This window comes from Coregonus clupeaformis, chromosome 5 (assembly GCF_020615455.1).
Source record: "Coregonus clupeaformis isolate EN_2021a chromosome 5, ASM2061545v1, whole genome shotgun sequence".
In the NCBI taxonomy this organism is placed as follows: domain Eukaryota; kingdom Metazoa; phylum Chordata; class Actinopteri; order Salmoniformes; family Salmonidae; genus Coregonus; species Coregonus clupeaformis.
The window spans coordinates 5,816,795-5,839,873 of record NC_059196.1 but is presented as its reverse complement, the minus strand read 5'-3'; the positions used below and the strand labels follow the sequence as shown (position 1 = coordinate 5,839,873).

At 40.3% G+C, this 23,079-nt stretch overlaps 1 protein-coding gene across 13 annotated transcripts in view; it reads right to left on the bottom strand.

Moving 5' to 3' along the window:
- The window catches only part of LOC121559508 (neural cell adhesion molecule 1), a 120,085-nt gene that overhangs the window by 37,356 nt on the left and 59,650 nt on the right, over positions 1-23,079 (bottom strand). For all 13 annotated transcript variants that reach the window (XM_041872746.1, XM_041872753.1, XM_041872754.1 and 10 more), the window contains exon 2: positions 204-278. In XM_041872746.1, the coding sequence (XP_041728680.1) occupies positions 204-278 (75 nt within the window). The remainder of the gene's footprint in view (positions 1-203; positions 279-23,079) is intronic.

The following is a 23,079-nucleotide window of genomic DNA, read 5'->3' as shown; positions in this document are numbered from 1 at the left end:
ACCTTATAAGAAATAGTACTCTGTTATCCTTGAAAAGGTTACAGCTACCTTGTTCCTGTCTAGTGGCCTCACAACTGTGGTCTACACACAGCATATCAGGACAGGACACAAAAGGTCACAGTGTATATGCAGTACTGCACAATGGGATCCAAATAATTCCAACGAGATGATATAATGATATAATGATACAGGGGCAAGCTTACCTTCACACAGAAAGAACTTGGACTCTCCAACACTGATCTCTCCCTGGGTGGGGGTGATCTCCACTTCCAGACAAACTGAGAACAGAAGAAAATAGACATCAGATTACACAGAGCAGTACTTGGAAGCAATATGTTACGTGTGTGTGTGTGTGTGTGTGTATGTATGTATGTATGTGAGGGGGAATGAGAGAGAACATTTCATTATTGACATATGATATTAAAGCTTATGTCTGCAGCGCTGCTTACAATTTATAATTCAGGCGCTGTGCCTGTGTCTCTCAGTGTTCTTCATTCATTCCTTAGCAATAGTCTCCTTATCCTCTCTGCTAGCACAGCAGCCTGTCATCATGGCATGCATTGCTTGCTCTTTGGGGTTTTAGGCTGGGTTCTGTATATGTACTTTGTGACATCTGCTGTAAAAAGGGCTTTATAAATTAATTAGATTTGATTTGATGGATACCTCCAGTTCTGCCACAGCTAATCATCACAGACACATTAGAATGCTAGTTGGCTTTATTAACACATGGATATAGGCCACTCCTCTGGTTCTACTGTATATCACCTATCTTGCGTTCCAAATGGCACCCTATTCCATATATAGTGCACTGCACTCTTAGAAAAAAAGGGTTCCAAAAGGGTTCTTCGGCTGTTCCCATAGGATAACCCTTTTTGGTTCTAGGTAGAATGCTTTTTGGTTCCAAATAGAACCCTTTTAGGTTCCATGTAGAACCCTCTGTGGAAAGGATTCTCTACATGGAACCGAAAAGGGTTCTACCTGTAACCAAAAAGGGTTCTCCTATGGTAACAGCGGAATAACTATTTTAGGTTCAAGATAGCACCTTTTTTTAGTTTACTTTTGACCAGGGTCCATAGCTCTAAATAGGGAATAGGGTTCCATTTGGGATGCAGCCTGGACCCCTCTACAGCAGCAATATCTTACTGTACACCAAGCTTGGGTGAACCAGTAGGAAACACATGAAATGGTAAACAAAACACAGCAAAGAGAGAACTGGCTGCAGAGAGAGAGAAAGCAGTTTGTCCATGACTGAGGTGATACAGTAGCCTCCATCTCAGTGGTGTTGATAGCAGCATGCAGGTAGGTAAGGTTCTACTGCTCTTATTGACAGTGGAGCAGCCAAGGGGGGAGAAGAAAATGACCCTTCCAAATCGATAGTTTCAATCACAACACAGAAATCTATTCCAAGCCATGGCTCAGGCCTCAGAGAAGCACCTCTGGCAGATCGATTGAGGCTTTGTTTAATTGAATGGTAAGACCAAGCCTTGTTCACACTGGCAGTTTGAAGTGACTCAAATAAAAAATAATTGCATATCCGATTTGAATCTCATATTTTTCCTGCAGTCTAAACAGACAAAAAAAAGCACATGGAATCAGATATTTCACACCACATTTCAAACCACCTTCGTAGGTGGTTTTAAATAAGATACAAATCTGATTCCTGGCCATGTGACCTGTGTCTGAAAGGTCAAATCTGATTTATTTGCCCTTAAGTGATTTCTACACTGTTATTTGGCCTATCTTGTTGCTTGCTAGCTACACTGTTGACAGTTTGACAAGAACATGTGCTAGCTAACTAGCTTGTTAATAGTTTACAAACAATGGGTGAATGTGCTAGCAGGCTAAACAGCTACCTAGTTAGCTAGTTGACTGCTGTGGCTAGCCAAAACTGACTTATTTTGAAAGTTGCATCATCTTATCCTTTGAGGCTTTAAAAGTGTTCTTACACTATGATTTCAAACATTCAAAGCAACAGGGAGACTTCCATGGCAGGCATTGTTGTCACCTTAGCTTGCTACAAAACAACTTCTGAGTACACACACACTCACCATTACTATGACAACTAGCGTAGCCATGTCAGTCTGAACACACACAAATCTGATTTGGTCACTTGTAACTTGCTGTTTGGACAGTCAGTATTCCAAAAACGGATTTGAAAAACAAAACTGATTTGAGCATTAAGGCCTGCAGTGTGAACAAGGCATTAAAGACAAGGGAATACAGATCAACCATCTCCCTAGTGATAGTAATATGCTGAGAAGAGAAGAGAGGGTAACTTGGTATTGAAGGGCTGCAGCATATCAATCTGTATTTGTTGGACATTTCTTATAAAATATTTGATTGCATCAGAGGTGATTGATGTGAGATGTTATCTACCATCCGTATAAGCCAAATTCATCAACCCAGATAAATAACATTCTGGAAATGGCACTTCTAATTTATAACAATGTCAACTCAGCTCTGATATCAGATTTATAGAAGTTATAAATAGAAGTTAAGAGCCATACATCATCAGATTGGGCTAGTCCACTGAGTATGAAAATGGCAATTGACCAAAACATCAACAACATTCCAAGTATCCTGGAGAGAACGAGCGGCAAACAAACTGGTTACAACTGTAGCCTTGGAAGAACCTCGTGCCAATCAAATTCATATCAATTCTATGGGGAAAACACCCTACTTATACAGCAGCTTTCAGTATGACGAATCCCATGACTTATTCGCCCATTTGGAAGAATGTTATATATATATTTTTGGGGTCATTTTAGAAGACGCTCTTATCCAGAGCGACTTACAGTTAGTGAGTGCATCCATTTTCATACTGGCCCCCCGTGGGAAACGAACCCACAACCCTGGCGTTGCAAGCGCCATGCTCTACTAACTGAGCTACAGGGGACTACAGGGGACTAAGAATAACTTAAGACACATCAATATCAAATTTACATAGAGCCGTTTGGAAATAAACAACATCATACCAGAAATTATACTCATAACAAATGTCTGTCTCCATTCCACTTCTCAGGATAGATTAATACGTTCAGCGTTCTCCCACACACCATTAGTACCACCCACTTCTGACTGGAGAAGACAGCCCTCAGAGGCCAGGCAGCTATCGTCTCATTCACCAGCCTTTTGTCTCTGGTTATCCAGAGTTATGCCGTGAGGAGGCTGGTGAGAGGGCCAATATGAGACCTGGGCTGCATCCCAAATAGCACCCTATTCCCTTTGGCCCCTGATCAACAGTATTGCACTATATAGGGAATAGGGTGCCATTTGGGACTCAGCCCTGACCTATCAAAAGGGCTCCTGCATTAGCTAGTTTTCTCTGAGGAGCCTCTGTCTGGGCCAGCCCATATGGAAGATGCACAGCTATAATGGGTCTCCACCGCCAAGAATAGCAAGTAAGTAGTCATTTACAATATAGGGCAGGCAGAAACATCATAAACCAAGCAAAACTAACATCAAGTACCAAGCAGTAGATTAACTATGCATGTTCGGTTGCTTTCTGATGGAGAGTGTGACATGTAATCCTTGCCCTTGTGATACATACTGTATCTCTGTGTGCAAACATCAAAGCTCCATATGAGTATTAGCTACAGATGTCCAGTAAGATTAGGTTCTCTCACTCTGTCATCCACTATAACCTCATAGCATGGAATGTCCCATCAAAACAAAAACAACGGTAGCTAGGTATCATGGAGATATCCATTTGTGCATGCAAGATTAGCTTGCTTTTGAAATGTAAATAACCCTAATTGTGGAAGGTATTATTACCAAATGGGTGATATTAAGGATCTGGCTGTCTGGTTATCTAGGCTGCAGTAGACTGGATTAGGGGGAGTCAATTTACTGAGGCACCACACAAGGGAAGGATCAGATTTCTGAGAGAGATGGGATCAGCCTCTAATAAATTAGAGAAGATAGGCTCTAGATACTGTAAGTTATCGTAAAGCCTGCTCTGGCCTTTGGGAACTTGAAACCAATGTAAGATTGAGCAACACAATCTCACACTCAATTCGTGCAAATATCTACAAAAAGTATTTCAGCAGTTTTCTTGTGTTTTTGTGCATTTGTGTGTGGCTTAATTCTTGTGAAAATACACACATTTTTGTGCGACGTCATTCATAGGAAAATACATTTTTGGGGGGAAAGTAATGCATTTTGGGCAATGGTGTTCTACACTGCCTTTTTTTGAGTCACACTATCATTTATATAAAAAAAAAACTTGTTAACAACCCAATATTGTTTATCCATGTTGTCACTGAAAAACGTATAATATAATAGTAGCCTTACGTTTGTTTATTGTTTTTATTAATGCCAATGCTGTTTTCTATGCTTGTTTTCGCTTAATACTTTGGGATACTGGTGCTATGTCGGATTATATGAGGGTTACCAGATTGGAGTATAAAGCTAGATTTGTCTTTTTTTTTGGTATTTGATTGGGGATAAATGTTCATGATGGGAAATTAATTCATCAATAAATGTGGGGAAACAGAAGACATGCAAAAAAAATCTGTTTGGTTTAAATTCCCCTGGTGCAACTGCATGGTATTTTCAACTATAACGAGTCTGGACTATGATCAATTAAGCCATATCAATGCAGTTAAACAGGTTAATGTAAAATAATGAATTATGTCGGCTTACACTTATTGCACTTCCAAGGCCGTTTCATGATGATTATTACGGTCGTGTCAATCATGTTATATACTTAGGCTATTGTAACAAAGCATATGCCAGCATTGTAGGCCTACTGCCTCTGCTCAGAGGCCTACTAGACTTTCATGGCAACGGCCGTTAGAGCTCACTTTGCCACATATGAGCCCTGGTTAGAGTCCCTGTTGCAGCTTTCACTTTCTTCCGCTACACTGGTTGGAGCGTTGGGATCACGTCCTGCTCACGTCTAGTTATGTGATCTAGTGATGGGAAGCATTCTGTTTTTCAACATTGTGTTGGGTGTAATTACATTGATGTATCTAATGAACAATGGATTAGCAACAATGGGTGTGACAGATAGAAGTAGTCACTACAGGTGTGATCAAGCCTTACATCAAAGTTGCCTGAAGCTGAATGGAAAGTGCTATACCCTGACCAGTTATTCAGAAGCCACTAACAACGCATATGCCTGGAATCCTTACATCGTAACGCAGCAGGAGAGAGTGGTTTCATCGCTGTAGCACATTCCGAGATTGACTAATAGACAGTAGTCTAAAAAGTATTGATAGATTTTAAACAAAAAACACTTTCTGTTTGTCATAGACGAACAAGATTAATATGAGATGAATGGTGAGTTCCTAACGAGTTCAGGAAGCCAAGCTAGAGCTCTGTGAGAAATTCACAGCGATAGGGGCAGATGTTTTGATCAAGAGAGACCTTTAGAAAATATGCACATTTTCTCTAACACTAAATATACAAATAATGTATTTTACAGTTATAAGGAAGGTGACATCTTATAGTTAGTCTTTTTATAAATTGATTATACTATATTTAGAACAAATATGTAATTTCAAGCCTTTTCAGTTTTGTTGAATAGGAAATACATCATTCAAAATATTTCATATTTTCATATTTTTTATCATATTTGTACTGTGTACTTGAGCTTGTGTCCTCAAAAGTGACTACGCCTCAGCAATTTATTAAAAATATTACCAGAAAGGTGAGATTTTTTGGAGTATGCAGTATTACTAGTTATTGTTTATGGCCCTCTCATGATAAATAATTACTTTTGGGGATTACATAACTTACATTTTCGATTACATTTAACAGGTTTTAAACAGTTAAACAATTTTAATAATTAAAATAATTAACCATGAAGTAGCAAGATAAGCAGCGTTGCCATGGAACTAATATGTTGACCTTTAGATTATTGGTTAGGCTACAGTGAAATGTGTGAGCTTTTAGATAATAGTACTCTATAGGCCTAATAGATACAAATATTGAAGCGGCTCAGATGTAGCCTAATGGCTTAATACTAGGTAGGTCTATCAATTGCAGATACATAAAAGTGATGTCAATATTTAGCCTAACAATGTAGCTAATATATAATTTGGTTATCTCGGTTTTCATATTTTTTTTCAATGTATCCTTGCTTCGCTTGTTTATAACAGTGGAAACTTTTAGGCGATTTACATTAACCTATGAAGTTTTTGGCATTCACAAGGAGAGAGATAATGTCTTAATTCTCAACCTGGTCTCAGAGCATTAAATGTAACATATCATACTAAAAGGCTGTGTCCCGGATTTACATACAGAATAATATGAAAGGCTCTGAGACCAGGTTGTCATTCTATGTTTAGCAGAGATTTTCTGTGTGTAAAGTAACACGGGAGGGCAAACGGTGATCTAACGACACATTTAGCTGTTTTATGAGTGGTCTGAGGCAGGCGTTAGATTAAGAGCGATTTCAAGTGCACGTTAATAATGACGGTTTTGGGAAACGGCTCGGAAATTTAAAGAGGCTCTTATAAAAGGTTCTGATTAACTTAGCCTGAAAATACTTTTGGGAAACCGAGCCCAGATGACCCTGAGGTCCAGAAGAGCAAAGTGACCGTGAACACAAAAAAAAAAAAAAAATAGCCATATCTCAGACTGGCCAATAAAAAGAAAAGATTAAGATGGGCAAAAGAACACAGACACTGGAGTTTTTCTTTGCAACTCTGCCCAGGTCAGCATCCCGGAGTCGTCTCTTCACTGTTGACGTTGAGACTGGTGTTTTGCGGGTACTATTTAATGAAGCTGCCAGTTGAGGACCTGTGAGGTGTCTGTTTCTCAAACTAGACACTCTAATGTATTTGTCCTCTTGCTCAATTGTGCACCGGGGCCTCCCAATCCTCTTTCTATTCTGGTTAGAGCCAGTTTGCGCTGTTCTGTGAAGGGAGTAGTACACAGCGTTGTACGAGATCTTCAGTTTCTTGGCAATTTCTCGCATGGAATAGCCTTCATTTCTCAGAACGAGAATAGACTGACGAGTTTCAGAAGAAAGTTATTTGTTTCTGGCCATTTTGAGCCTGTAATCGAACCCACAATTATTTTATTTTTTATTTTATTTTTTATATATATATATATACACACACACATACATACATACACATACATACATATATATATATATATATATATATACAGTGAGGGAAAAAAGTATTTGATCCCCTGCTGATTTTGTATGTTTGCCCACTGACAAAGACATGATCAGTCTATAATTTTAATGGTAGGTTTATTTGAACAGTGAGAGATAGAATAACAACAAAACAATCCAGAAAAACGCATGTCAAAAATGTTATACATTGATTTGCATTTTAATGAGGGAAATAAGTATTTGACCCCTCTGCAAAACATGACTTGTTGGCAATCACAGAGGTCAGACGTTTCTTGTAGTTGGCCACCAGGTTTGCACACATCTCAGGAGGGATTTTGTCCCACTCCTCTTTGCAGATCTTCTCCAAGTCATGAAGATTTCGAGGCTGACGTTTGGCAACTCGAACCTTCAGCTCCCTCCACAGATTTTCTATGGGATTAAGGTCTGGAGACTGGCTAAGCCACTCCAGGACCTTAATGTGCTTCTTCTTGAGCCACTCCTTTGTTGCCTTGGCCGTGGCCGTGTGTTTTGGGTCATTGTCATGCTGGAATACCCATCCACAACCCATTTTCAATGCCCTGGCTGAGGGAAGGAGGTTCTCACCCAAGATTTGACGGTACATGGCCCCGTCCATTGTCCCATTGATGCAGTGAAGTTGTCCTGTCCCCTTAGCTGAAAAACACCCCCAAAGCATAATGTTTCCACCTCCATGTTTGACAGTGGGGATGGTGTTGTTGGGGTCATAGGCAGCATTCATCCTCCTCCAAACACGGCGAGTTGAGTTGATGCCAAAGAGCTCGATTTTGGTCTCGATTTTGGACTCGTTTCAGGAAACTAGGCGTATGTCGTGCATCACTACTTCACAGGAGCGCCATTTGAACATAAACTGTTTTTTAAATCAAAATGCGTTTTTTGGCAGAAATGCCTTCTGGAACATGTGAACTTTCATGTGCCTTAATAACAAAATTGTATGCCATCTGTAAATACTAATACAATTGTTAAATTACAAGCCTAGTTGGTTTAGCCATGGAAAAAGACAGGAACCTTCCCGCTAGCCATGATTGGCTGAGATAATGAGTGAGCTCGACATGCCGAGAGATGAGTTCGGTTTGGTCTGCCATGTAGCACGCTTCTGTCTATAATATGAGCTGGTCAGTATGTGTAGGTAATCCTTTCTAACGCAGCTTTTTTTGAAAGATATCACGTAGTAGAACAGCATCAGTGTTGCACTCCACTTTCTGGAGGACCGAGTTTTGAAATCAGTGGAATTAGAGTATGATGGCTAAGGAGTTGTAGAAAATTCTGGCATTTAATTGCAAATATGCAGACGGAGTTGAAAAGAAAACACACAGAAGGCTGTTGTATAAAACACCTGTCTCCGGATAACATCTTCAAATTAAGGGCAAACATAACATCCATGACAGAGAGGGAGAAGCGTCCATCCATGTATACGGGTAAGAGAGCTAGCTTCATTTTCAGATATTACACACCTCTAATTTTGTCAGAAATTCATTTTCATTTCAAGTTAAAGTGTACTGTTAGCTAGCTAGCTAACCTTAGCTGGCTGGCTAGCTAGTTAACATTACGTGTATAATCTGTGTAGTAATATTCAAAAAAATTCAGAGCCATTTGCATTGCTAGTTATAGCCTAATGTTAGCTAGCTAACATTGGACCTGGTTGGTTAGCTACCTGCAGATTCATGCAGGGTAGTAACGTTATGAGTTGGGATTATGGTTTATTGTTTAGCTAGCTAGCTACGTCTAAACAAAAGACTCCACTATGCAAGTAACTATTTCAATAGAATGTTTATGATGTCACTGCGACAACTGTTGACAGACGTAGCTGGTAAATTCGCTCTGGCTATCTACTCCGATTTCAGAGCACTCTCGTCTGAGTGTGCCACAGCGCAGAATAACGGACGAATTTACGAACGCTCAACACACGTTGAATATGGCCGGTGTCGGTAAAAAAGCGTAATTAAATTGTTGCCAGCAGCACATTTGCAGTCACCAACGCTCTGGATAACATAAAAACAGCCTAACCAGCTCTGTTAGGGTGAGTAAAATGGTCAGAGTGCGCTGTTCTCTCATTTGTGTCTGGAAGTAGCTAGCCAACATTAGCCAGTTAGCTCGGGTGCTTGACTGCTGTTGTTAGGTCAGAACGCTCGGATCAACCCTACTTTTTGGCGAGGGCGTCCAGTGTGCGCTCTGAATGCTCCGAGAGCAAAATGCTCTAAATTGACGAACGGCCAATCTGACAACGCTCTGAGTTTATGAACGCCCAGAGCAAGTGGTCTGGCACTCCAGATAAAATTTACTAAGATACCTGTAGTATAAGCCAGCCTTTAGTCTTGAAATCTTTGGTTGTTTAGTACATAGCCTCACATGTGAATCCTTAAAGAGACGGGTGGGGCTAAAGCTTAAAAGGGTGTGAACGATGCTGAATGGGTGTAGACAAAGAAGAGCTCTCCAGTAGGTACCAAAACATTCAAGGGCCATTTTCTAAAAAGTGAGGTTAAAGGTTTATCAACTTTCAAAGCATAATTACTTTCCCATTGTTCCTCAACTGTAGTGTACAAATTTTTTTTAGCTCTAAGTCTCTACTTTTATCTAATGTAAAAACACAATTTCAAATGTTGCTACTTAAGACCGAATCGAGTGAGCCGGTCGGTCACATATGTGGGTAAGTGTTTGTGTGCGTGTATTATGGTGTGTATTATAATTTCCCATCATATAAATGTATCCCCATTCCCCAATCAAATATCTTCATCGATACCACAAAAAAAATATTCTCCAATCTGACAACCCTCATAAAATTCGACATAGCCTTGTATAAATTATGAAAGAAATTGTGTAATGTACACAAAAAAGTGGAGCCTTGTATTAATTGCATTATGAAGAAAATTATGTAATTTAGGCTTCATGAAATAAGACATGCGTTATGAAGAAAATTGGGTAGGCCTACTGTTGCCTACACGAAAAAGTGCCTTTCTGGAAAACATTTTTTAACTATGTAAGGCTACTATTATATTATAATTATTTTGGTGACAACCTGGTTGATTAACAATATTGGGTTTTTAACACATTTGTTTTCAAATCAAATCAGTCACATACACAGCAGATGTTATTTACATTTTAGTCATTTAGCAGACGCTCTTATCCAGAGCAACTTACAGTTAGTGAGTGTATACATTATTAATATTTTTTTCATACTGGCCCCCCGTGGGAATCGAACCCACAACCCTGGCGTTGCAAACGCCATGCTCTACATCCCTGCCGGCCATTCCCTTCCCTACCCTGGACGACACTGGGCCAATTCTGCACCGCATCATGGGACTCCCGGTCGCGGCCGGATACGACAGTGCCTGGTTTTGAACCAGGATCTCTAGTGGCACTGCGCCACTTGGGAGTTATTGCGGGTGTAGAGAAATGCTTGTGTTCCTAGCTCCAACAGTGCAGTAGTATCTAACATTTCACAACAATACACACAAATCTAAAAGTAAAAAAATTGAATTAAGAAATATATAAGTATTAGGACGAGCAATGTCGGAGTGGCACTGACTAAAATACAGTAGAATAGAATACAGTATATACAATGAGGGAAAAAAGTATTTGATCCCCTGCTGATTTTGTACGTTTGCCCACTGACAAAGAAATGATCAGTCTATAATTTTAATGGTAGGTTTATTTGATCAGTGAGAGACAGAATAACAACATACAAATCTAGAAAAACGCATGTCAAAAATTTTATAAATTGATTTGCATTTTAATGAGGGAAATAAGTATTTGACCCCCTCTCAATCAAAAACATTTCTGGCTCCCAGGTGTCTTTTATACAGGTAACGAGCTGAGATTAGGAGCACACTCTTAAAGGGAGTGCTCCTAATCTCAGCTTGTTACCTGTATAAAAGACACCTGTCCACAGAAGCAATCAATCAATCAGATTCCAAACTCTCCACCATGGTCAAGACCAAAGAGCTCTCCAAGGATGTCAGGGACCAGATTGTAGACCTACACAAGGCTGGAATGGGCTACAAGACCATCGCCAAGCAGCTTGGTGAGAAGGTGACAACAGTTGGTGCGATTATTCGCAAGTGGAAGAAAAACAAAAGAACTGTCAATCTCCCTCGGCCTGGGGCTCCATGCAAGATATCACCTCGTGGAGTTGCAATGATCATGAGAACGGTGAGGAATCTTGTCAATGATCTCAAGGCAGCTGGGACCATAGTCACCAAGAAAACAATTGGTAACACACTACGCTGTGAAGGACTGAAATCCTGCAGCGCCCGCAAGGTCCCCCTGATCAAGAAAGCACATACAGTGGGGGAAAAAAGTATTTAGTCAGCCACCAATTGTGCAAGTTCTCCCACTTAAAAAGATGAGAGAGGCCTGTAATTTTCATCATAGGTACACGTCAACTATGACAGACAAATTGTGATTTTCTTTTCCAGAAAATCACATTGTAGGATTTTTAATGAATGTATTTGCAAATTATGGTGGAAAATAAGTATTTGGTCACCTACAAACATGCAAGATTTCTGGCTCTCACAGACCTGTAACTTCTTCTTTAACAGGCTCCTCTGTCCTCCACTCGTTACCTGTATTAATGGCACCTGTTTGAACTTGTTATCAGTATAAAAGACACCTATCCACAACCTCAAACAGTCACACTCCAAACTCCACTATGGCCAAGACCAAAGAGCTGTCAAAGGACACCAGAAACAAAATTGTAGACATGCACCAGGCTGGGAAGACTGAATCTGCAATAGGTAAGCAGCTTGGTTTGAAGAAATCAACTGTGGGAGCAATTATTAGGAAATGGAAGACATACAAGACCACTGATAATCTCCCTCGATCTGGGGCTCCACGCAAGATCTCACCCTGTGGGGTCAAAATGATCACAAAAATCCCAGAACCACACGGGGGAACCTAGTGAATGACCTGCAGAGAGCTGGGACCAAAGTAACAAGGCCTACCATCAGTAACACACCACGCCGCCAGGGACTCAAATCCTGCAGTGCAAGACGTGTCCCCCTGCTTAAGCCAGTACATGTCCAGGCCCGTCTGAAGTTTGCTAGAGTGCATTTGGATGATCCAGAAGAGGATTGGGAGAATGTCATATGGTCAGATGAAACCAAAATAGAACTTTTTGGTAAAAACTCAACTCGTCGTGTTTGGAGGACAAAGAATGCTGAGTTGCATCCAAAGAACACCGTACCTACTGTGAAGCATGGGGGTGGAAACATCATGCTTTGGGACCAGGACGACTGATCCGTGTAAAGGAAAGAATGAATGGGGCCATGTATCGTGAGATTTAGAGTGAAAACCTCCTTCCATCAGCAAGGGCATTGAAGATGAAACGTGGCTGGGTCTTTCAGCATGACAATGATCCCAAACACACCGCCCGGGCAACAAAGGAGTGGCTTCGTAAGAAGCATTTCAAGGTCCTGGAGTGGCCTAGCCAGTCTCCAGATCTCAACCCCATAGAAAATCTTTGGAGGGAGTTGAAAGTCTGTGTTGCCCAGCGACAGCCCCAAAACATCACTGCTCTAGAGGAGATCTGCATGGAGGAATGGGCCAAAATACCAGCAACAGTGTGTGAAAACCTTGTGAAGACTTACAGAAAACGTTTGACCTGTGTCATTGCCAACAAAGGGTATATAACAAAGTATTGAGAAATTTTTGTTATTGACCAAATACTTATTTTCCACCATAATTTGCAAATAAATTCATTAAAAATCCTACAATGTGATTTTCTGGATTTTTTTTCTCATTTTGTCTGTCACAGTTGACGTGTACCTATGATGAAAATTACAGGCCTCTCTCATCTTTTTAAGTGGGAGAACTTGCACAATTGGTGGCTGACTAAATACTTTTTTCCCCCACAGGCCCGTCTGAAGTTTGCCGATGAACATCTGAATGATTCAGAGGAGAACTGGGTGAAAGTGTTGTGGTCAGATGAGACCAAAATCGAGCTCTTTGGCATCAACTCAACTCGCCGTGTTTGGAGGAGGAGGAATGCTGCCTATGACCCCAAGAACACCATCCCCACCGTCAAACATGGAGGTGGAAACATTATGCTTTGGGGGTGTTTTTCTGCTAAGGGGACAGGACAACTTCACCGCATCAAAGGGACGATGGACGGGGCCATGTACCGTCAAATCTTGGGTGAGAACCTCCTTCCCTCAGCCAGGGCATTGAAAATGGGTCGTGGATGGGTATTCCAGCATGACAATTACCCAAAACACACGGCCAAGGCAACAAAGGAGTGGCTCAAGAAGAAGCACATTTAGGTCCTGGAGTGGCTTAGCCAGTCTCCAGACCTTAATCCCATAGAAAATCTGTGGAGGGAGCTGAAGGTTCGAGTTGCCAAACGTCAGCCTCGAAACCTTCAAGACTTGGAGAAGATCTGCAAAGAGGAGTGGGACAAAATCCCTCCTGAGATGTGTGCAAACCTGGTAGCCAACTACAAGAAACGTCTGGCCTCTGTGATTGACAACAAGGGTTTTTCCACCAAGTACTAAGTCATGTTTTGCAGAGTGGTCAAATACTTATTTCCCCCATTAAAATGCAAATTAATTGATAACATTTTTGACATGCGTTTTTCTGGATTGTTTTGTTGTTATTCTGTCTCTCCACTGTTCAAATAAACCTACCATTAAAATTATAGACTGATCATGTCTTTGTCAGTGCAAACGTACAAAATCAGCAGGGGATCAAATACTTTTTTCCCTCACTGTACATATTAGATGAGTAAAGCAGTATGTAAACATTTTTAAAGTGACTAGTGTTCCATTTTTAAAGTGGCCAGTGATTCCATGTCTATGAATATAAGGCTGCAGCCTCTAAGGTGCAGGGTTGAGTAACCGGGTGGTAACCAGCTAGTGATGGCTATTTAACAGTCTGATGGCCTTGAGTTAGAAGCTGTTTTTCAGCTTTGATGCACCTGTACTGACCTCGCCTTCTGGATGATAACGGGGTGAACAGGCTGTGGCTCGGGTGGTTGATGTCCTGGCGGGCAGGCAGTGTGCCCCCGGTGATGTGTTGGGCAGTCCGCACCACCCTCTGGAGAGCCGTGCGGCTGCGTGCGGTGCAGTTGCCATACCAGGCAGTGATACAGCCCGACAGGAGGTTCTCAATTGCGCATCTGTAAAAGTTTGTGAGGGTCTTAGAAGCAAAGACTAAATTCTTCAGCCTCCTGTCTGTGTGGGTGGACCATTTCAGATCGTCAGTGATGTGTATGCCAAGGAACTTAGAACTTTCCACCTTCTCCACTGCGGTCCCGTTGATGTGGATAGGGGCGTGCTCCCTCTGCTGTTTCCTGAAGTCCATAATCAGCTCCTTCGTTTTGTTGACGTTAAGGGAGAGGTTATGTTCCTGCCACCACTCCGCGAGGGCCCTCACCTCCTCCCTGTAGGCTGTCTCGTCATTGTTGGTAATCAGGCCTACTACTGATGTGTCGTCTGCATACTTGATGATTGAGTTGGAGGTGTGCATGGCCACGCAGTCATGGGTGAACTGGGAGTACACGAGGGGGCTGAGCACGCACCCTTGTGGGGCCACTGTGTTGAGGATCAGCGAAGTGGAGGTGTTGTTTCATACCTTCACCATCTGGGGGCGGCCTGTCAGGAAGTCCAGGACCCAGTTGCACAGGGCGGGGTTCAGACCCAGGGCCCCGAGCTTAATGATGAGTTTGGAGGGTACTATGGTGTTGAAGGCTGAGCATTATTACGTAGGTATTCGTCTTGTCCAGATGGGATAGGGCAGTGTGCAGTGCGATGGCGATTGCATCGTCTGTGGATCTATTGGGGCGGTAAGCAAATTGAAGTGTGTCTATGGTGTCAGGTAAGGTAGAGGTGATATGATCCTTAACTAGCCTCTCAAAGCACTTCATGATGACAGAAGTGAGTGCTACGGGGCGATAGTCATTTAGTTCAGTTACCTTTGCCTTCTTGGGTAAAAAAATGTGGGACACAAAAAAAAGGCAGTGTAGAACACCATTACCCATCATGCATTGCTCTAATAACTTTCAAAAGATTGTTCCAAAGTTTGTCCCCCCCATAGAAAGTATATTTCCTATGAATGAAGTCGCACAAAAATTTGTATATTTTCCTACGAATTAAGTTGCACAAAATGTGTCTTTCACATGAATTAAGCCACATAAAAACGCACAAAATCTGCTGAAATATGAACATATTTGCACGAATTGAGTGTGAGTGTGTTGGATTGAGAGAGGAGAGCAATTTATAGTTTACAGTAGTTTACAGGGCTTTAAGACTAGATCCAAATACAGTCTACAGTCAAGCCCTGGCTGAGCACAGTGGCCAGTAGATAAATGTTATCTCACAAACACACACACACACACACACACAGAGAGAGCGAGAGAGAGACGGGGGTTGAGAAAGCGAGAGAGAGAGACGGGGGTGAGAAAGAAGGGGGGGGAGTGAGAGCGAGAGCGAGAGAGTGAACAAGACATGGACTGCTTCAGCAGTGCCAGTGAGTCCCATTATGAATGGCCCAGACAAGCATATCTCCTCCCTGTTTTGCTAGCAATGTTTTTGTACTGGCCAAGCCCATGGTGAAGAAATATGTTCAATATGTGTTTTACAGCTCCAAGAAATCAATGATGCCTGTCATCCTACAGTGTGATACAATAACTCTTTGGGAGTTAAACAAAAAGTCCACTTGCAAGGAATTCATCCCATTCACAATCGGGCAGTGCATACTTTTGGTTATGGATACTGACAATGGTTATGTGCATGCTTAATAATCCATTAACAGCTGGCCAAGTAAATTGTCCCCCATGGCGCTAGCTCTGCTCTTCCCTCCGACTCACTACTGTAAGGAAAGACCACTGGAGTGGAGCAGAGACGCTTGTCCAAACTGCCAACATGGAAGCATCATGTTAGCCCTCCGCATCAACATTATTAATCTATTAAAAGCAACTGTTCCAAGATTATTCATTCGTAACAACACTTTTCATCTCCTGCTGCATTAACTGCATGTCAAACACACGGCGACGACAGAATGATGGAAATTGCATCTGAAGATTTTCTCTCCACAATGCACATAGTACCACCCCCAATTCCCCATCGAACTAACAGACAGAAACACCACCACACCTGCTCTAGTCTACACAGAGTTGGGATTTTAAATACTTCTAAACTGCAAGCGCTAATCGGTTCTCAGTTCACAGTAGCTCCACTGCATTGACAGTGATGAATGAAGGGCATACTAATTGTTCTCCTATCAACAGTTCACTTAAAATAAATTAAAGTCTCTCCAGCTAGCTAAAGTCCAATTGGAGGGCAAATAGAAAAACTAGGTCCGCAATTGACTCAAGGTAATAGGCCTACCAATATAAACTAAGTAATATTGAGATTGTACAAGATACAGTCTTTACAATATAACCAGGAAGGAAGGAAGTGAACTTTGGCGTTTTTAGACGTTTATCTAGAGAAAACCCAATGCGCCAGTATTCTAGATAAATATAAAACGGGGGTGAAACTTCAAGGAGGGAAATAACTATTATCGTGTGAGATAGATACATTAAACAAGTCAAAAGTCATAAACAACTGGAGATTTGCCGTAACTCTATCCATTTCATGAAACTGGAGCCTTACAAACTCTGGGTTACCGATAGTGTTAACTAATAATCATATAAGGTTGTATACGTGTGAGACCTAATGATCCACTGAAAGTCGCGATAATTAATTGTTTCAAGGAAGGGACTAAAATAGGTCACGTGAGAAAGAATGGTTGTCCCATCCATTTCATGAAACTGGGGTCTTAAAACACTCTGGGTTACGGGTTGAATAATTTAAATGGTTAATTACAAAAGTTGATCATAACATTTGCTCAAAAGTCGCACCTAATAATAAATCCAAAGGAGAATAATTCTTGAGTGAATTATTACAAGATTTATGGAGTCCAGGGATAGGAGGAACCTCCATTATGTGACCAGGTGGAAGGAGAGGTATGGTTTTGAGGGACGTCTGGACGCAGACAAACTCGAATCCATGGTAAAACAGATGTACAAGGTGTGTAAAGGCAGAGCAGAGAGAGAGCGAGTGGAAGGGCTAGATACGGCCAGGGTGTGGCTCTCTGAGTCTCGAAAGAGAGAGGAGGGTGAGAGACATAAAAAGAGAGTATCTAAGGAATGACACACCCCAAAACAGGAATAGAAGGGTTTAGAAGGGATTTGGAAGGCTTGGCAGCAAGTTTTAAGTTGAACACTGGGGAAATTGAGAGAGCAGTTAGACAGATGGTGGGAAAGGATTGGGCTGCCGTTAGAGGGCAGTGTGTTCCAGGGGATGCCCAGAGGGCACTTTTGCCATGGGTTGATCACGGAGAGTATGTTGGGAAAATAACTGAATTGTGTAATAGCCTCAGGGAACATTACCATCGTCATGCAGACTTCTCTAAAGTACATGAGCGTAAACAAGAGGATAGTGAGACTGTTAACCAATACTTAGAGAGGCTTAAGGATGTGTTCAACGCAAACAGTGGCATACCCAAGCCAGACCAGGCACAGGGGAATGATACGCCCTACCATCAGCATTTAAAAATAGCGTTCCTCAGTGGAATGAGACCAGAGATAAGCAGGACCATTAAAAATACTTTGATAGGGTGAGGAACGGCACCGCTAGCTGAGATTAAAAGATATGCAATCCATCATGAGCAGAATAACATACAGGACCGAGCCAAGAAAGAGCAGAAGGGAGCAGAGTACCTAATCGCCACTCTGAGAGAGAGCAGATAGGGGTAGAAACCCAGGAAAGAGGGAGGGCTACAACAGAGGGAATAAGTGCTTTAACTGTAGCCAGGAAGGGCATTTTGCCAAAGAGTGTGAGGCGCCGTGCAAATACTGTAAGAGAACAGGCCACAACCATCGAGATTACAGATAGTGGTAGGAAAAGAATGGGCAGCTGTGAAGGGAGACTGGACCACAGGAAGTGGGGACAGAGTTATTTTACAGTGGGCCGTAGACAGAGAGTATCGAGATAAACTTAATCAACTATGTAACAATCTCAGAGATTTATTATTATTATTATTATTATTATTATTATTATTATTATTACCATAGACATGCTGATTTTTCTAAAATCCATGAGTGCAAACAGGTAGCAGATGGGCCGTATCATCAACAATTAAAAATAGCCTTTTTAAGCGGAATGAGGCCTGAAATTTCTCAAACAATAAAAAATACTCTGATTGGCTGGGGCACAGCAACACTGATTGAGGTTAAAAGGTATGCCGTTCACCAAGAGCAGAACGGGAGAGAAAAGAGGTGTAAGAGAGACCTGAAGGAAGTGAGTATCTCATGCCAACTCTCGGGGAGATAGGAGGCCAGAACAAAAGGGCAGTGTCCTGGAAATCACAGTCTGTTTTTTTGTCAGTTCTGCTGAGAGTATATTTGATGAAGGGGATTTGTGTTGAATGAGAGGCTAGAGATTTCATAAAATAATAATTGTAATAATAATTATATATTAACTTGCTCAACCAAACGTAGACATACGTCATGGGTGAGACATAATTAATATGGGTTTTCTGAATAAACTGACCATAAGTAATGTGGTTAAAGACGTAAGTTATAATATTGTACAAAGCCAATTTAGGGTTTCCATTAAGGAACGTCATTTTGTATCAGATGGTAAGACGACAAACCATTGTGATAGTAGTGGGATTTATTTGTCATTTTCATCACATAGAGTGAATAAATCTGTCTTTATGAGTGTAAATTATCTGCTGGTATGTGTTGCTGGAACGGATACTACAGAGTATCTGGTTTGGGGATGTATAAGGGAAGGTTTGAAATGTTTGCGTGATAGTCATTTATTTATTTGTTTCTTTCGTTGCCTAAGGGTTTGCTAGAGTAATGTCTATAAATAAATAGGATATTGATAATATGGATATGAATTCAATATATGATGGTAAAATACAGCAAGTGTTCGGTGTTACTTGTAGCCTACTTAGAAAGGACAGTTGCCTAGATCTGCTGTATTCTAAACAATGACGGATTGGGGGTTTCATAAGAGGTGGCTATAATTTTAGTTAATAACAGAGGTAATAGGATGTATTTTACGACGCCTAGAGAAGTGAATGTCTTATATTCATGGGAAGTGAAGTAAGGGAACTCAGAGAATAATAGTATTATTAAACAAACACTAAGAATAATGAAGCAGTGTTGGAAGGAAGCAGAGTATGTAAGATAACATTGACTGACTGGTCTAATTGATAAGTTTATACGAAAGAGATTGTCCTAGCAACACATGGTGGATAGTATAACATAGTAGTTTAAGTTGCATCTCTGGGAATAGATGTTTTGTTTGTTTTGACTATAACTTAAAAATAATTGGTTATCTGTTAAAGTAATGTTAGATGGAAAGACAGCGGTAGAGGATAGAGATTATACAGGGTTTCCTGCGTTAAAAAAAAGTAATAGAAATTGGGTGATGAGAAATGTTGAATTGCATTGTTTAAGCAAGAATGGTATTAAATTCATGCGTTCTAGTTATGTGTATGCAAGTTGTATTAGTTTTTGGTGGTGTGTGGATAGAATTTACTAATGCCAGGATTTAGTAACCGAAGCAGAGGGTAATGTGAAGCGGATGTCTGAATAGTTTGTTTATACAACAGTGAGTTATGCAGACAGTTCACATTGAACAATGGGAGATCGTTTTTTACTATTAGGCTGATGGCGTAGTAAACATTTTTTGTAGGTTCTGGATTTATTAAACAATAGGTTTATATTTTAATAAATGAATGCAACAGGTTTAAAATCAGTAGATTACCAGAAAGTGGTTATGGGTTTGTTATTTATAGGTTTAGTGAATTTAATGAAACGTGGTGTTATCTGGTGTGTTCTAAGGGGGATTATTATTTTTTATTTTTTCAGGATTGAGGGAAATCCCCTACAGTATATGTTAAGGGACAGTAGGAGACAACGTATCAATTTATTTTTAAATAGATGCCTGGTAACAAAATATCACTGCTTACTTACACGAAGTAAGGGATTATATTGGCAAATAAGTGCAATATGACATTAAGCAGGGTGACAGGAACAATATACGGGGAAACAGATATTTCCTATGTTCTTGATTACATTTTGCATTTTAGTCATTTAGCAGACGCTCTTATCCGGAGCGACTTACAGTTGGTGAGTGCATACATTTTCATACTGTAAAGAAGACAGGATAAAGAATTGAACATGTGGAAAAAGAAAGGGGCAATCATACGAGATAATGTCTGGCAGTCACCATTTAAATATTTGACACATAGGTAAAGCTTATAAAATAATAGCCTATAATCTTTGAGAATTTACAATCAACAAAATAAAAGCTAGGCAATCAGGCCCCCAATGGTTTTGTAATTACGTTTGAGCATAAGAACAAAGCATTAGCCATGGCAAAATGCATAGAATTGCAGGAAATGTGGCTTTAAAACTGCAACATTTTATTTCAGCTCCATGGCAAAACATGTAGAATTGCAGGAAATTAGCTTTAAAGGAGTAGTTCACTATTTTACAACTTGATGTTAGATGGTTCCTCACCCTGAACGTAGTCTATGGGCCAGGAGAAACTGTAATCCATGGTTCAGTTTTCTTTAAACAGCCACTACAAACTTCAGCTAACTTTAGCCACCACAAGTTAACAATTAATGGAAGTGATGGAGGCATATGAGCATGATTAAAAGAAGAATGTCCAAATCACCTGAAATCAATTCAAATCAACTCCATATTTGGTTTGATGTTAATTAACACTAAAACCGCTGGGCCTTGAGTGGCCAAACAGTTCTATTTTTGTTTCATCAGACCAGAGGACATTTCTCCAAAAATTATGATCTTTGTCCCCATGTGCAGTTGCAAACCGTAGTCTGGCTTTTTTATGGCGGTTTTGGAGCACTGGCTTCTTCCTTGCAGAGCGGCCTTTCAGGTTATGTCAATATAGGACTTGTTTTACTGTGGATATAGATACTTTTGTACCTGTTTCCTCCAGCATCTTCACAAGGTCCTTTGCTGTTGTTCTGGGATTGATTTGTTCGCACCAAAGTACGTTCATCTCTAGGAGACAGAACGCGTCTCCTTCCTGAGCGGTATGACGGCTGCGTGGTCCCATGGTGTTTATACTTGCGTACTATTGTTTGTACAGATGAACGTGGTACCTTCAGGCGTTTGGAAATTGCTCGCAAGGATGAACCAAATTTGTGGAGGTCTACAATTCTTTTTCTGAGGTCTTGGCTGATTTCTTTTGATTTTCCCATGATGTCAAGCAAAGAGGCACTGAGTTTGAAGGTAGGCCTTGAAATACATCCACAGGTACACCTCCAGTTGACTCAAATGATGTCAGTTAGCCTATCAGAATCTTCTAAAGCCATGACATCATTTTCTGGAATTTTCCAAGCTGTTTAAAGGCACCGTCAACTTAGTGTATGTAAACTTCTGACCCACCAGAATTGTGATACAGTGAATTATAAGTGAAATAATCTGTCTGTAAACAATTGTTGGAAAAATTACTTGTGTCATGCACAAAGTAGATGTCCTAACCAACTTGCCAAAACTATAGTTTGTTAACAAGAAATGTATGTAGTGGTTGAAACACAAGTTTTCATGACTCCAACCTAAGTGTATGTAAACTTCTGACTTCAACTGTATGTAAATGTGATATTTCAGTTTTTTATTTTTAATAGGTTTGCAAAGATTTCTAAAAACCTGTTATTGCTTTATCATTATGGGGTATTGTGTGTAGATTGATGAGGGGGAAAAAAACGATTTAATCAATTTTAACAAAATGTGGAAAAAGTCAAGGGGTCTGAATACTTTCCGAATGCACTGTATATCATATCATAATCACATCAATAAATTGGTTATAAAAAACTCTGAACACCCTAACACAGAGGACGTGACAAATAAACTTGAAACGGGGGAATATTTACTGTTTGCGCAGGAGGTAAAGAGGAAGTGTGTGGAACAAATGTGACTAGTTGTGGAAGATACTGGAGATCAAGAAAAATAAGGTATGGAGCGTGCTTATTATGTGTGTCAAACAGGTGCTGTTAGATTACAATATAATTTTTCTGACCATTTGGAACAATGTAAACAACACTAAATAAATTATAAGCATACCAGAGAGTGTTGTAATGTTTTTTGTTTTTTTTTGCAAAGCCTATATTACAGCAAATACTAAAAACAGTCGCATTCATTAGTGAATGCAATTTCTGAAATATAATATAATATAATATAATATGCCATTTAGCAGACGCTTTTATCCAAAGCACCTTACAGTCATGTGTGCATACATTTTTACGTATGGGTGGTCCCGGGGATCGAACCCACTACCCTGGCGTTATAAGCGCCATGCTCTACCAATTGAGCTACAGAGGACCGGTTTAGGCCTATTTATTGTTTAGCTAATTATTCAATGGTCGCTTTGTTATTTTATTTTAAAACTAAAATGCTTGATTGCGTTTCCCATCATGAATGACTCGTACGCTGTGTGATGACATGAATGAATAAATTGTTGATTGATACAATAGCCTACATAAGTATTGAAATATAGGCCTAAGTAAGTTACGGTATTAAGACTAAAAAGGATGTGCTCTTAGGCCTACAACTCAATGGTGGTTATACAAGGCTGCTATACTAAGCCTAATAATGATAATGACATTACTTATTATTATAATGATGATCATAATAATAACAGTAATAATAACAACAAGAAAGAGATCAAGGAAAAGGGCGGGTTATTACTATTATTATAAATATAATTTTTCTTACAATTTGAAACAGTGTAAACAACACCAAATAAATTATTAATATTACCAGAGAGGCTGGTCTAAAGAAAAAAAAGTGTAAAGCCTTTATTACAGCATAGAAAATATTAAAAACAGCAACATTTGTGAAATTGTTGCATGAGGCTTGATGCTCACGGAATCAGTAGGCTATTAAACAAACACTCAAAGAGGCAACAGAAGCAGGATCTGTCTTATTTCTGTAGATATACAGTGCC